The sequence below is a fragment of the Megalopta genalis genome, chromosome 2, assembly GCF_051020955.1.
Source record: "Megalopta genalis isolate 19385.01 chromosome 2, iyMegGena1_principal, whole genome shotgun sequence".
Classification (NCBI taxonomy): Eukaryota; Metazoa; Arthropoda; class Insecta; order Hymenoptera; family Halictidae; genus Megalopta; species Megalopta genalis.
The window spans coordinates 9,599,164-9,614,124 of record NC_135014.1 but is presented as its reverse complement, the minus strand read 5'-3'; the positions used below and the strand labels follow the sequence as shown (position 1 = coordinate 9,614,124).

General features: G+C 50.3%; 1 protein-coding gene across 1 annotated transcript in view; it reads right to left on the bottom strand.

Moving 5' to 3' along the window:
- Positions 1-14,961, bottom strand: part of Cow (Proteoglycan Cow) — a 127,849-nt gene extending 112,888 nt beyond the window's left edge. The window contains exon 1 of the mRNA XM_033480864.2: positions 14,544-14,961. Within this exon, the coding sequence (XP_033336755.1) occupies positions 14,544-14,645 (102 nt within the window). The 5' untranslated portion in view covers positions 14,646-14,961. The remainder of the gene's footprint in view (positions 1-14,543) is intronic.

Here is a 14,961-nt window from a genome sequence, read left to right as displayed (position 1 = left end):
CTACACGCACCTGTCTCCAACGCCCACGTGGTGAGAACCTCCTCAAGGATATCGGATCGTAATTTAGGCGTCGGGACCAGCGAGTCGCCCCATTTTTCCGCCGAACGCGCTCCAATTCGATCCTGGACTATCGTCGACGCCTATAGGCGCTTTAACGATTCGCTTCCGATGTCGGTGCCTGTAGTCGTAGACGTCCGAACACACCGTTCAGCTCCTTTTTTTTTGCATTTCTTCGTCGGATTATCGGGAGAACATTCTTATTCGATTCGAACGAAGCGAAGATGTCGCGCGGCGATTCCGAAATCGATGATCGAACGACAAATAATTACAGCTCCATTCTTTACCGCTCGGGAGCTTCCCAGAAGAGCGAAGCAAACCTATCCTATCGGGACAAGGTCGTGGAATAATGCAGCGATGACGCAGGACGTTCGACACAATGAGCAAAAAGAGACGTCGCGCACAAAGGGGACGGAACTCCACCCACAATTTACTCCGTTCTCAAAAGAAGCCTCGTCGAACGTTAACCAAAGCATTAAAGGAAACTCTACTGAAACGAGGGAAAACATTCGAGAGACGCATAACTCTCGGGGAATCAAGAATCTTCCACGAGAAACTGTATACGCTGCGACTGCTTTTTGTTCCCCTTTTGTTCGACGGGGGTGGAGCAGTTCGTGAAACTCTGCGGGCGTGTCTCGTCACGATATCGTGGGCTGGGTGCGCGTAGAAAAACGCTGGCTGCGAGAATATCAACCCTAATTCGCGTGCCGGTGGAAACGATACCCCTCCATTATCCTTTTGCCTCGGATAGCTCGTGTCCGACGATGAATGTTCGATTTCGAATGTTTCCCGGATGTCTCGGGGGAAATTCGGAGGCCCCGTGAAGTTTCGAAGGCCCGAGTAAGGTCCTAAAGATCCGCGGAACTCCGAAATAACCAAAAAGAGTCCCAAGAAATTGGCGACTGTCGTCCGATCCGATCGAAGATCTAATATTGCTTTGGAGAAAAGCAATATAATTCACCGATATAACTTTACATTAACTGTTACAGACGGAACCAATTGTATAACAGTTTAAAAGAGCGAATATCGGGACCCTAGCGATCACTAGAATACGATCGATCCGCTTTCGATCGGTCCCGATTCCTCGAGCGACCGCATCTCCCGAGTAATTAGCGTATCCTCGGAGCGCGTCTTTCGCCTAATTACGCGATAAATCGCGGAGCCCGCGTCTCGTTCCGAGAGAACATTTTCTGACGTGACATAACCGGCGAGGAGAAATCGATAGGTAGCCCGTGGAACGAGGATCGCAGAGGGTTCTGGGAAACCGGTTTCCTCGCGAGAGACGGCCGTCACGCGCCGCGGTCGCGACTCGCGACGTCGCACCGCAAGTCGGAGCAGGAAGCGAGGACAAAAGACGCGGCCACTCGAGCAGGATAAAGCGCATCGTTGCGGCGTATCTTGTTCATCGGCGCTCGTGACAAATCGACGTCTCGCGACGGGGAGCCAAGAGAGCAGCGAGGCCGAGAGAAATTCAGAGAAAGAGAGAAAGAGACAGCGGACGTCTTTCGAAAATTGGAAAACTATCGGCCGTGAGGCTTGGCAGGATCAACGCGAAGACAAAGGACCGCAGGGAAGTTCGCCGCTGGAAACGGCCTCCGGCAATTTAAAGGTTGTCAGGTCCTGAGCAACTGCGCCGCGGAAAGATGGACGAGGGAACACACGCTCGCTTCGGGACTCACTGCGGACCGGAGTGATTCACCTGCTCCCTAATCTCGAGGATTTCTTCGAACCGGCCCGACCCGGCCCGGCCCAGGCCGGGTGTTAATTCTCGAACCACCGGGGGCCGATGTATCGCCGGCGAAACTCCGGCTACTCCCTAAGCCCAAAGAAACTACCATTCCAACCCTTCCCCGCGATCTGACGGTTTTCCCTTCTGCCTTCTCGAAAAATAAATCCTACCGTAGCTCGTTAAACAGTAGATTTCGCCCCTGAATCCTGGATTAGCGTGTCCGCCGAGCGGAGCCTTTTCAGAAGCGTTCCTCTTTACGAATATTTGCGGAAAAATTCGGTCGAACAATTCCAACAGTCTGGAACATTATATTTAACGTGGTTTCCAAGTAGCGCGATTCTTTTAACCTTATCGAGTAACAGGGAACATCCCTGCAATTCGCGTTTCAGCAGAATCACGATGCCTGAACAATTGCTTCATTTCCTTGCCGTGTAAAATTATTCGATCGAATAGCCAAAAATTGAAGAATTATGCGAATCGACCGTGTTGCAGAAGGATGGACCGTATCGTGAAAGTTTGCGTTCGAGGGAACTTAAGTGCGAGGAAACTATCGATAGATTTCGAGCGGCGCATCTTTGTTCGCAACGTGCTCGCAGAGCCCAGCTTCGCCGATTGCACGCCGCTCTCTTTGAGGCATATCCCGGCAAAAATAACGGCGAATCCCGCGATCGAGAAACGAATTTGCGATATTGTGGATCGTGCAAGGATAGGGATCCACGAGCCACGAGCTTCGCATCCATCGAGCGTATCCTCCTGTCCGTGGCTTCGCGGCCTCGCGGAGCGTGTACGAGGATGGAAATCCGGCGGATAAAAAACGACTGAAAAGAGGCGGCTTTTCGACCGAAAGTATCCGCGGAGGCGTGCGGAATTCAAAGGCGCATAAATTCAATCTGTATAAAACGTAGGAACGCCGCGGGAACCGGCGAGACGAGGCGAGGCGAGGCGAGAAGGTCCGACCGAGAAAGCTGACGTTACGAGTGACTTTCTGAAAGAAAAGGCCGCTGCGGAAAAAAGACGAAAAGGGAGAAGGAGCGAGAAGCTGCGAGAGAGCACAAAAGATGTAAATTTCGCGAGACTGGCTGAGTAAGGTCGGCCTCTGCCTTTCTAAATTCGGTAACCGGCTCTCGACGGCACGGTACGGCACAGCACACGGCATCGTCGCTGCCTAACGTTTCTGAATTATTCGCGAGTGCTAGAAGCCCCCTAAATAGGTTTCAGGTCGCGGAAGAGCCCTGTGATCGTTCTACCGGTCCTGGCAAATTTTGACCCGCGATAATTAACTCGCAGTGGGACACCGCACAGCCGTCTGGAAACCCGTTTACGCTACAACATTCTTTTTTGATCAACGAGAAGAGGGAGAGAGGAAAAGATCTCTACGATCTCGGCCAGCCACGGTCGGGCTAATTATTCCTCTCTATAATTTCGAATTGGAATTCTGGAGCGGAGGAATGCGCGACCACCGAGTAAAACGGAATAAAAGGAGCGTAGACTCGGCCGTGTGACTCAGGAATCCGTGGATCATCCGGCAATCCGAGCCAAGATAGATCCGACCACACGTTTTTTCCACGTATCGATCCCGAGAATCTATCGATCGGCGATCGTCGCGCGGCTACTTTGCACGCTCGTTAGGCGAACGGCCCACGCCCTGACCGCATACTTAAACAAAGACGCGGTTATTAATAGCCTGGCATTTCGAAAAAAGAAGCGTATCCTTCTCCCGATTTCGAATGTCCGTCGAAACCGATGGAATTTCAAAGCCCGTTCGAACACTGATCGGGAGCAACAAAGCGTTCGATTCCAGAGCACAGGGCTTTTTTCAACCGACGGCGACGTCTCTCGGATGCATTCGAAATTCGCTGCATTTTTCCGGGGCGCAAGCCGTCGGTTTCTTTTTTCCAGGATACCTAGAATTTTTCGCAAAAAGGGAAACGACTAGCTCCTTCTTGAATATTTTATTCCGGGAGTTGGTTCGCGCACCGCCGCGCCCGCGCCGCTGCGGAGGATTTAAGCGTCACGATAAGTGGTCCGATGTAAATACCAGGCCAGAGAGAACCAGAGAGAGCGAGAGAAAGAGAGAGAGAGAGAACGTACGTGCGTCTCGGGTAACCCGGTCTAATTAATTTTAAAAAATACCCTGGGAAATCCTCGTCGCGATAAATATGCAGCGATAGAAATGCAAATCGCCGGCCGTGATAGCTCGCGCAGATTGCTCGAAATATTTTTTCCCTGCATTTCTTCCTTCTCTCTTGTGTCCGAAAGCCTCCCACAATCTCTCCCCGCCATCCCGCGCCCTTTCTCTCTCTCTCTCTCTCTCTCTCTCTCTCTCTCTCTCTCTCTCTCTCTCTCTCTCTCTCTCTCTCTTTCTGTATTTTTTCGCCGACCGCGCGGAACGAATTAAATCCGGCGACCTACATAAAAAAGCGCGAAATCTCTTTCGGTTCGATCGTGACTCATTGCGCTTCGCTGCCGGGAAAAACAAAGTTAATGAAACGAACAAGCGCGGCCAGAATCATCGATAACAGTTGTTCCGTCGTTAACGAGCGACGACTTCCGCGAGAGGCGCTCATATTTTTGCCCGTCGAACGTTTTACACCACTTCCGCGCCCGTTCGTTCGATTCATTAACTACACATTCCTGATGCGTTTTCATCGTTTCGCGATAGCTAACCACTCGAACGGATCTCGGGGATCTCTTCGGCGAAAATGCGAGAAAATTGCTGTGACCCACATCATTCTAACTTGAAATACTTACACGTTGAAATGCTACACGTTCCAATAAGCGCCGTCCTTATTTCCTCTTAATCCGCGCGTCCGCGTTCCCGCGATCGGTTCGAAGGTACAGAGAGAGATTTGTCCCGAAGAATAAAAGCTCGCGATTTAACCGCTTCGCTCGTGTTGAACGTGTTATGTCGCGACACCGATACTGCACGTGTAAATAAGATCACAGACGAGAAATCTCGCGACGTAACGCCGCCTGTGCGATGGCCGCGGACGCGTTATCCCGCAGGCGAGTAAACACGCGCTTCCGATTTTGCTCCGCCTACGGCCATTTAGCTTGCTTTTCTATGTTGTGTCAATGGAAGCAAACTTTTTCGAATTAAAGCGTGTTTGCTCCTCCTGGCACCGCTCGAACGGCATTCCCTCGCGGGATGACACGTCCGTGGCACCCATCGCTCAGGCGGCATCGTGTCGCGAGATATCTCATCTGCGGCCTTATACAAACAATATCGGCGTCGCGACATACATCAGAGAGAAAAAAAGAGAGAGAGAGAGAGAGAGAGAGAGAGAGAGAGAGAGAGAGAAGCGGTTAATATTTGGAGTCAGGCGAAGAACGATAGGAGACGAGAGATCGGATCGCAAAGTGAATGGATGTGACACGGAGGAGAGTTGGCAAGCGTTGGCAAAGGTGTCGGTCGGCATTCCCGGCGTTCCTAGCATCTACAATCTACGAGGCGATTCGCTCCACCTGTCTCTCGCTGCATTGCACCAGAACCAGAAACTAGAACCAGAACCAGAACCAGAACGCAACGCCGTTGTCCCGCGAACCAACGATCCTTCGAGATCGGGTCTGGGTTAGCTCGGCCAACCTGTTTCCTTTCTCGGCCATGGGAAACGTCAAATTCTTTCGAGGAAACTCCCACGCCCGAGAACTTCTTCGATCCCATCGTGTTCTATCGATTCGTCGACCGGAATAACAAATCAAGCACAAAGAACGGGACATCGGAGAATGCGTCGGTGCAGCGAAAAGCCGGATCCGTTTGACCGTGGATCGAAAACCAGCTGCGACTGCATTTTCTTTTCCTTTTTTTCTGAACCAACACATTTGCATTTCTTTTTTCGCAAGCTGCCATTGTTGATCCGCGACCGCTGCTTACGTTCGAAAGATCAAGAAACGGGACACCAGATACTTCTCGCTGCGAGTCGAAAAAGGACCCGCTTTCCTAATTCTATCGCTTCGAATCCGATAGTTAATCCTCGAGCAATTTCGTCAAATAAATCAAGCAGAGATCGTCGTAGCTGGCTGAAAATGATTTCGCATTCCGGAAAGGATTAATCGCGGTCGAACCGATTTCGACGAGAGCCCTCGCCCCCGTTCCCGTAGAACGAAGCAATTGGTTCGAGGGAAGGTGAAATCTACCCTCCAAGTTGTCGGCGATAAAAAAGAAGCTACCGGCGGAGAAATAAAACGTCCGAAACTGCCGAGCGTTCGACTAACTCGAAAAAGATTGGTCTCTTCGACGAACGAGGAAGGAAAAAGCCCTGGAGATCGGGGAGCCCTGTGTCAATACTTTCGGATGACTGGTTCAGGCAAATATAAAAATAAAGAGGCTGAATTATTCCCCAGGGAATAGAACGAGACCCGTGTCTCCGCGATTTTAGAGCAAAATTCTTGTCTCTCTCCCTCATCTCTCTCCCTCTTTCTCTCTCCCGCAGTGTTTTATCAGCGAATCGAGTTAAATCGACGTTCTTGCGCCGCGTGCCCCCGGACCTAGCGAACCGTGAAACAATCTCTCTTTGTCTTCGCGTTGCCAGCCCTATAAATCTTCTTTGAGAATTGGGTGAAAGTGCCCGCAGCGCCGCGGAAAGCTGATTCGCTTCAGGCGCGACGATTATACCGACAAAGTAGTTAAAAATATTCTTCCGCGAACAGAAAATAGAAGAACAACCGCCCGACGTCACGCGCTTTCTGGAGAAAACGGAAAAACGTCCGATAAAGTTGACAGCAGCTTCCTGGGCTCCGAGCCTGTTCGCGTTACGAACTTTGCAGAAGTTATTCGAATGAAAGACTTCCGAGCATTCCAACTGCGAAAAATATGGTCAAAACAATGTACCTTAGTCGGCACGATTGCACGCGCATAAATAATTTTAATAATACTGTACATTCAACTGCATCGAAGAAATAAATTATCAAATACTGGATTAGCAAAAAAGGAACACTATTCTTGGACGAATCGAAGATCGATCGTACTTCTTCCGATAAATTGTGATATCTGTGAAACGTTCCGAAGAATTCAGCCGCTATTTTAGACTATTTCAGCATTTTACCGATTTCTTTCTTCTCGTCTTAATGCGGATCCTCCTTAGCAGGATGCGACAATTAATTGCGACTAGACGACACTCTTTTCGAGTGCTACGACCAATTTTGAAATTCAGCCGGTCCGAAGAGGATGCTCTGGGACTTTCGCCAAGTTTCCTCTATCGCCAATTAAAGGGGTTCTCGGCAAGAATTGTATAGAAACGAAATTCGCCGAGCAGGAACGAGAGATTTTGCTCGACGCAGTGCTCGCGCCACTTTATTCCGTGCTAAGAGCTATTCTGATACAAAAGCTCCCCGAAGAGCAGCGAGAAACCAAGAGAGAGAGAGAGAGAGATGGTTTGTTGCGCGCAATAAATTCGAGCTTATGAACACCTTGTAGCGACCTATAAAGGGCGAATTCGCGTTTTCAAAGGGCGAGCGGGCGGCTCGCCATAAATATGCTTGCCGGGATTATGCTTACCGGCCGATGCGATGCCTCGAAAATTATGATGAAAGGCGCGTTCGAGCCGCGCGCCTCGCCTCTTAATGACCGCCCCCCGGAAATTAAGAGCCTCGAATAACTCCTGTTCGCCGGTTGCCACGCTTTATCGCCGCAGGTCGAAACAACGATCGCGGAACTTTACATCTCGCAGGGATTAGTAATTGTTCGACGGAAACAATCGTCTTTCGCGAACAACCGCGGAACCGCCGCCTCCAAAGTGTTACCGGTTTCTTTTTTTCTTTTCTTTTTTACGGTGGATCCCTTACGACCTTTCGCCCTCCGGTGAAATATGTAACAGGGAACGACGACCTCCTCAACTTTTTACGTTAACCAAGAATTTTTCGGCGCGAGGGAGCTTCTGCCCCACCCCGATCGTCAATTCCATCCCCTCTGTTTTACGACTATTTTAATCAAGACGCTGTTGCTACTGCGAGGACCGTTCCCATCGGGAATTTAATCTTAGCGACGCGTGGGTGTTTACGGGAAGCGACGACACTAGCTCTATTCTCCGCGTTTTAATTATGGGACAATTTATCGCCGATTAAAAGCGTTCCACCGACTCTTCGGCGGAAACAGGCGATGCAAAAGAGTCATGAATATACATCGGCGCTCCATCGATCCTTATTTCCATCGAGGAAACCAAACCCGTGCAGGAAAGGCTACTTATCGCCACCCTCGCTTTCTTTCGCCCCGCGCCGCGCCGCGCGACCCAACGCCGCTGGAAAACTTCTCCGTTTAATTAGCCGAGATCTTGACACGCGTGGGTGATGAGGAGCTATTTGTATAGGTATAAATTTCCCACTGTATTCAGTGCGGTTGAAAGAGCATTCGGTAGAAAGAACGGAAAGAACGTCACCGTACCAAGTTGATCGAGAGAGATTTCTCAAACAAAAAATATACCCAGCCGATTTCCCGATATCCAGGAATCGTAAATATTTCTTCCCTATCCGTCGGGTTCATCCGAACCAACTATTATTTTTGGAACGCATCGGCTTGCGTTCGATTTGCATATCAAGGGGTGAATCATATCGGAATCGAATTCTCGCGACGGAAACGTATCCCGAACGGGATCGAGCGAGGCTCCGGTGAAAAGATAATAAAGCGTTGCGAGTAAAATTGGCCAAGAGAAGACTGCTTATTATAGCTCCTAAAGAAGCCATTGTTCTGCCGTGCACCCGTTGGATGTCCGGGCCGTGAACGCGTTAAGAAGTTCCAACCCCCGCCTTTGCCCATTCCGAGGGGGATAATGAAACGCGGAATTCCAGGAGGAAGCGAAACGAAACGAAACCGTAATCGTAACCAGCGCGGCGCGAGAAAGGAAAGCCTGCGAGAATACAATTCCGTGCTTTATCCGCGCCGATTATAAAATTGTTGAGAAGACGTTTCGAACAATGGCCAGCTCTTTCTCTCTCTCTCCCTTTCTCCCCCCACCCTCTCCCCCTGTTTTTCTCTCGAGTTCGGGCACGCGCGCGTCGCGATATTCGAGCTTTGGCGGCGCGACGGTTTATTCTTTCGCGATGCCGAACAACGGGAGAAGGGTTGCCAAGGGTTGGGAAGGGTTGGGAAGGGTTACGAACGGGTGAGAGCAGGCCGAAGGATAAAGCAGGATATATTCAGTCGAGTGGGCGTCGCGACAAAGGAGATAATCGAGTGATCTCGAGTGGGCCACCCACCCCCGCGCGTCCTACAGCCGCGTTCCGTGTACAATGCCTCGCAAAAGCAGCCGGTAGTTTCGCAAAAATTACTCGAAAATTCGCCGACGACGGTTTCCATTTTCAACCCCCCCCCCCGTATTTCTAATTAACGTGCCGAATAACGTGTTAGACCCGTGGCGCATTATTCAAGCCGAAATGCGCCTGTTTGACTCGCGCGTGCAACCAATTTGCATGCAACGTTAGTCCCGTTCAATTTAATCAACATTAATTAATAAATATGAGTACGTTATACGTGTGTTACGCATTCTCCTACGCGGTTTTATTCTAGCTTTCACAAATGTGTTCCTACGATTATTCCACCGACGTCTTAATATTGCAGAAAATTATGCAATCCGTTCCGACGGTTAATGTATACGAAATGACTGCCTGGCGAATAGGAATCCTCCCTTGCACAATGCTCGGTAAATTGGCCACAATGCTCCATTAACACTACCAACCACCGTGCATTAAACGCGACTGGCACGCATCGCTTTGTAATAACGACGGGATTGCATCGATTCAGACTTCGCGCTGGTTTCAGTCGAATCAGACTGCAGTGACTTTCGTGCGAGATAAAAGTTGTCCGCATCGATGCCGAAATAAAATCAAGCGCGAACAATATCGCTGCTAAATATCGCTTATTCTATAAAATAACGTTCCGATACTTTTTAGAGGCACTGTACCCCCGCGACACGTTTGATTCGCGACAGAGCGCGAGGGTGGAAAATATCGATGGTTCCCGAGGATCGCTTCCGGTTGTTGTTCCTCGGCCTGGAGCCGCAGTTCGCGAAACAGTAAATCGTAATTATGGAAATGGGTTGTCTTTGATCTCGATACAGCCGCGGGACCTGCGCTGCACGACGCGACGCGACGCGGCGTGGAGATCGACGCCAAGGGTGCTAAACTTGCGGGCCGTATCAATTAGCGAGATCGTTAAGCAGGGAACCCATTAACTTTCTTCCCCGTTCTTTCTTTCTTTCTGCAACGTTCAACGCGAAAGCAAATGGCCGAGCTGAAAGTGCTGCGGGAAGACTCTATTACCGTTTCATTGCTCTTCGAGGATTTCGACTGTTGCGCTCTGAATCCCGCTTCTCCGAATTCGCTCTGGATCGGAACCATTCGTAGCTAAATCTTATTCAGACCCTTCCCGATCTAAGACTTTGCCTATTTCTCACGACGAGAATATAACGCGTTGTAAAAAGTCTAATTAGCCGGGATCCGATCGAAACGGAAGGAAATGGAACAGAAGAGAGGGTAAGAGGATCGGTTCGGAGACCGGTCCGTCCGACGGCGATTTAATCAACTCCGTTGGACGAGTCGACGGAAGAAGAGAGAACAAGTGGAATCGCCGTGGTCGATGGAGCGACTAGCAATTTAGGCGAAGAAAATTAACAATGGCTCTCGCGAAAGGACCGAGCGGGTTGCGGAGCGTAGGTATACGTTTACTTTCGCGGCACTGGGTCACGTTGCTTCGAGCTGAACCGAACCGAGCGCATGCAGAGACAGAAGGAGAGTGTTAGCCGGCGGCGATCGATAGGGAATTCTTTTCCATTACGTCGTCGAGGATAATCGATTTTCTCCGTAGCGGCGCGGCGCGGCGCGGGGCGGGGCGGAGACGAAAAGGGACGGAAAACGAAGGAAAGAGACGGCACGCGTATTCCGCAAGCCGCTCGCTCGCGAACTCGCGATTCGAGCCGAGTGGCTCGCGACACACAAGGCTGCTGGCTCGATTATTGAAATTACAAAACGACGGTGGCACCGCGATCCGCAATAACCTCGCCGTAATGAACGTCGTTTCGCCGCACGCTCGTAAAGGTCGACTCCTGCCGCCCGCTAACTTACCCGGATAATGGAACACCTGTACACAAGGACCGACTCGCGATTACGCATACTAATCGCCCTGCACCGATTTTTCTATACATCCCCTTTCTCTACCGATTGCCGATCCCCGTACAATGAAACCCTTCGATCTTTATATTTTTATAAAACAGTTCATACAACAATGAGAATTCACGTAAAGCGTTCTAAACGCTTCTCGACGATAATACTTTAGATCTGGCTTAATTATGCGTCTCGATGTAGAGAAATATTTACGGTGTTCTCGGCGGAGTAATTCGACTCCGATAGAGAAGAATAATTTGCACGAGACGCTCGAGAGGACCGGTTTCCGCGGGGCCACCCGGTATGCAGACTGCGGAGAGGACCGCGTCGGAGGTTCGCGACTTTTCTGTCGTCGGAAGAGGGTGGCCGCCGCCCTCCGGGGACGTTCAGATGTAAGATAATGGTAACCGGATCGCGCGTCCGATCGATTCGCTTTGGTAATCCTAAATAAATGATGTCGTAACTCAGTGGTCGCGCGCGCGGATTCCACCTGCAGGTGTGTTCACGGTTGAACAAAGTTGCCGTTTTCGGACCGCCTTGCTGGTCGCGCGATCGATTTCGAGACACGTTTCCAAGGCGCTGTCATTCTCTAGCCGTGTGCCAGCGACGTTTAAAATTGTTCGACGATCGATAAGCTGCGCCGAACGGCCCGCGAACGGCTCGCGAGTTTTCCTCTCACGGCTCACGACCGACCGACCAGTCGGGAACGTTTCGAAACCGGTCGCGCAAAAAGGAATTGCTAATTTAATTAGCTATATTAAGTAGCTCCCCGGGTTCATGAATATTCGATCTGACGCGGATGCGGAACCGGAGCGATTACGGATTCGCCCGTTTAAATCCCGGCTGTGTAAAACGCTGCTGCAACTTTCGGCCCGTTTTCAAGCACCGATCCACAGGGTGTGCGCGTGCCGTTCTTCACACAGAATTCGCAAAGATGCGGCGAGCAGATGGAAAATGGTCTTCCCTGGTAGCAACGAGAATCGTAACCGAGTTCTCGCGGAATCGGAGAGCCCGTGGAACTCGCGGTCTGGTAATTACGGAGCCAGATTCTCGCCGGGACCGCGGTCAAAGGGCAACCGGGCTACGGTAAGAAAGCGCGGAAGAAAGGCGAAAGCCGAGTGTCTCGCAACAGGGACACGTGCGTCGGAAACAAATTACCCCGGGGGGAGGGGGGTGTAACAGAGAACAGAATTTCAGGGAATAAAGATTTGAAAAGTTATTCGGTGGGGGTGCGGCCTGGCGCGGCGCGAATGGGAATTTCATCAGAAATCCCGCGAACGAGAATCGCGTTCCTCGCGATGGGAAAATTGCGGAATCGAGCAATTCGAGCCGGTGAAGAACGAGCAAGAGAAATATAGAAAGGGTGAAAGAGAGAAGAAAAACGCAATTATTGTGAAAGCGAATGAAGCATTATTGGTAAGTGGTTGAACCAACAAAAACGGCAACAACGGTAACAGCGGTCCCTCCACTGCCGGAGGGCGTAAAAGGTCAGCCCGGGAAACGCGCGCGCGCGCGCGTGCGTATACATATTTTCACACAAATAAGGTACCGCACAAATAACAGGAGAAAAGACAGGAAAAGATGGCGGCTGGAGAATCGCGAAACGGAGAAAGATAAGAGGGTCAAGAGTCTCGGGCCGCCACCGTTCTGTAGCGCACCTACGCGCGGAGTTATGACGTTACAGCAATCGCGAAATTGGGGCAGCTGCCGCTGAAAGCGCCGCTTCATGAATTTAGAGTGCCACCCGTGTATCAAGACCAAGACTTTCCGCATCTTGGAAACAATGCTAACTACCAAGAGAACACACGACCCGAACACATTCTTTTGTTCCGATTTACCGGCCGTCGCTACGACGAGGAAACGGAAATACACCTGCTAAATCCTCTTGCCACGAGTGGCCCTCGTCTCCGACGCCAGGGTCCGAGCAGACCCGTCGAACCAACGTGCTTCCCCTGCCGCGTGAATCGCGAACGCCTCGCTTATCATTTTTCTAAGAATCTTCATCGAGAAACGCTACATTAACTTCATTAACTTCAACTACATTAACTAAAACTTCTTTGTACTTGATGAATCTCTAGAGTACGACAAGGAATTTTCTATTTATTGCAACAGAAATTAATAACGTTCATATTTAGAAAATTCTAATTTAGATGTCCATTACAACACTCGTCTTGACAACGATTCGCAATGCATCTTGAACTCCGTACATCTTTCTCTCTGGATAATTCTGATTTATGCACAGCTAAGAATATTGTCAGAAGCAAGACTCGTTCGTAATGACAAGATGCAAAAGAAAGCAGAAAAATGCATAATACCGTATCGTAAATCGTAATATCGTAAATGCATAATACCCGCTTGTCTAGTAATACAACGCGACGAAGATTTACGGGAACGTTTTGGAATGAGGGTCAACGAACATAAGATAATCATATAATTGACCGAGGTTCGAATAACTTCGTGACATTGAATCGTTCGCCACGGAAGCATATGGTGCACCGCAGGACGCACCGCAGGATGCAGCGCAGCGCGCGTCACACATAGAGCACGCATGAAACACGCACGCGATCGTTTCCGATCGTGGTGTTTAAACAGGTATTGCGCAGGTATCGAACGCGTAGAAAGCGAGCACGCGATCGTAACAAAATAAACAATCGCATCGATAAGTTGCATCGGACGCGGCTGCGATCCAGTTACGTGAAAGTAAAAGTGTCCGTGTTGCATGCTCTCTCTCTCTCTTTCTCTTTCTCTCTCTCTCTCTCTCTCTCTCTCTCTCTCTCTCTCTCTCTCTCTCTCTCTCTCTCTGGCTGTCTAATCAACCGCGGCCATAAGCATGCATTCGATGAGTACGTACATATTTACTTACTTTACAGAAGAAGGCCCATATCGTGTTGCGCAAATCAATTTAAATCATTCGTCACCAGCACGCTGCCCCGCCCTCGAAAAGCGAGGGAAAACACGGAGAACGTCGAGATACTACGTATAACGGTCTCATTCAAACACACGATCGAACGATAAAATCGAAAACGGTCCGTGTCGTTTTCATCGGGGAAGTTTGTGACGGAGGCATTCAACCTTTCAGTTTTATCGGAATACCCTTGTAAAACCGGTTGAATTTCGATTGGATTCCGTTTGAAAAACTATCGGCTCCGCCTGCTTTACCCGCCAACCTGACAGCTATGGCCGATTCGACACGCGCTCGATCTGTCATCGAGAAACGATTCGAGAATCGAAAGCATTTCGATTTTTCCCACGTCTTCGTTTGAAAAGTGGCCAACCTTCGTCTAGAATGCTGCATTGCGATCCACGAACCAAATACGAGATTAAATACCGTCACGATTGCGTAAGAAATGGAAATCGAGATCACCGCGAACTTGCTGGAACAGGCAACCACGACGCAAAACGTCGAACCGTTAAAACGTCACTCTTGCGAACACGAATTGAATGTATCGAAAGGAACGCTCGAGTAGAAATGATTTTCGCGATCCTGCTGACAAGTTGTTCACCGTCCATTGTGCACGGTGCGTTTCGAAATCAACTATCGTCGCAGATTCGTCGGCGAGATTCGATGGAACGAATGCTCTCTGTCATAGCCCGCGGGGGGCACGATTGCGCAGGGAATGCGAACGGCAAATAGGGAATCGTGATAATAGCGAACAGTACTCACCTCTTCGGCAAACTCGAAATCCCCGTCGAACTTCCTCTTGCACTTGGCCCCGGTGAAGAGAACGAGGAACACCGTGGCCACGAGCACCCACGAAAATCGCATGGCTTATTCGTCTGTCGAGTGGGACAGAGAACGCGCCGTCGACGAACGCACCGTGAACCGAGACCGAGACGAGACCGAGACGAGACCGAGACCGAAACTGAAACCGGGAGAGGAACGCGGGTGAAACGCGGAACAACGACACGTGCACGACAAACACCGGCCACGTCTAATCAACTCGAACGGAACAAAGGACGATATCTGCGACGGATACCACGTCGGAAGGCGCGCACGTAAACTTAAGCCGGCGCAGCTTCTCCTCGAAAGAGCGGAAACGTTCAGCTCGACGGTCGAACCAGTTGTGAGTGCGCGAGCGGAG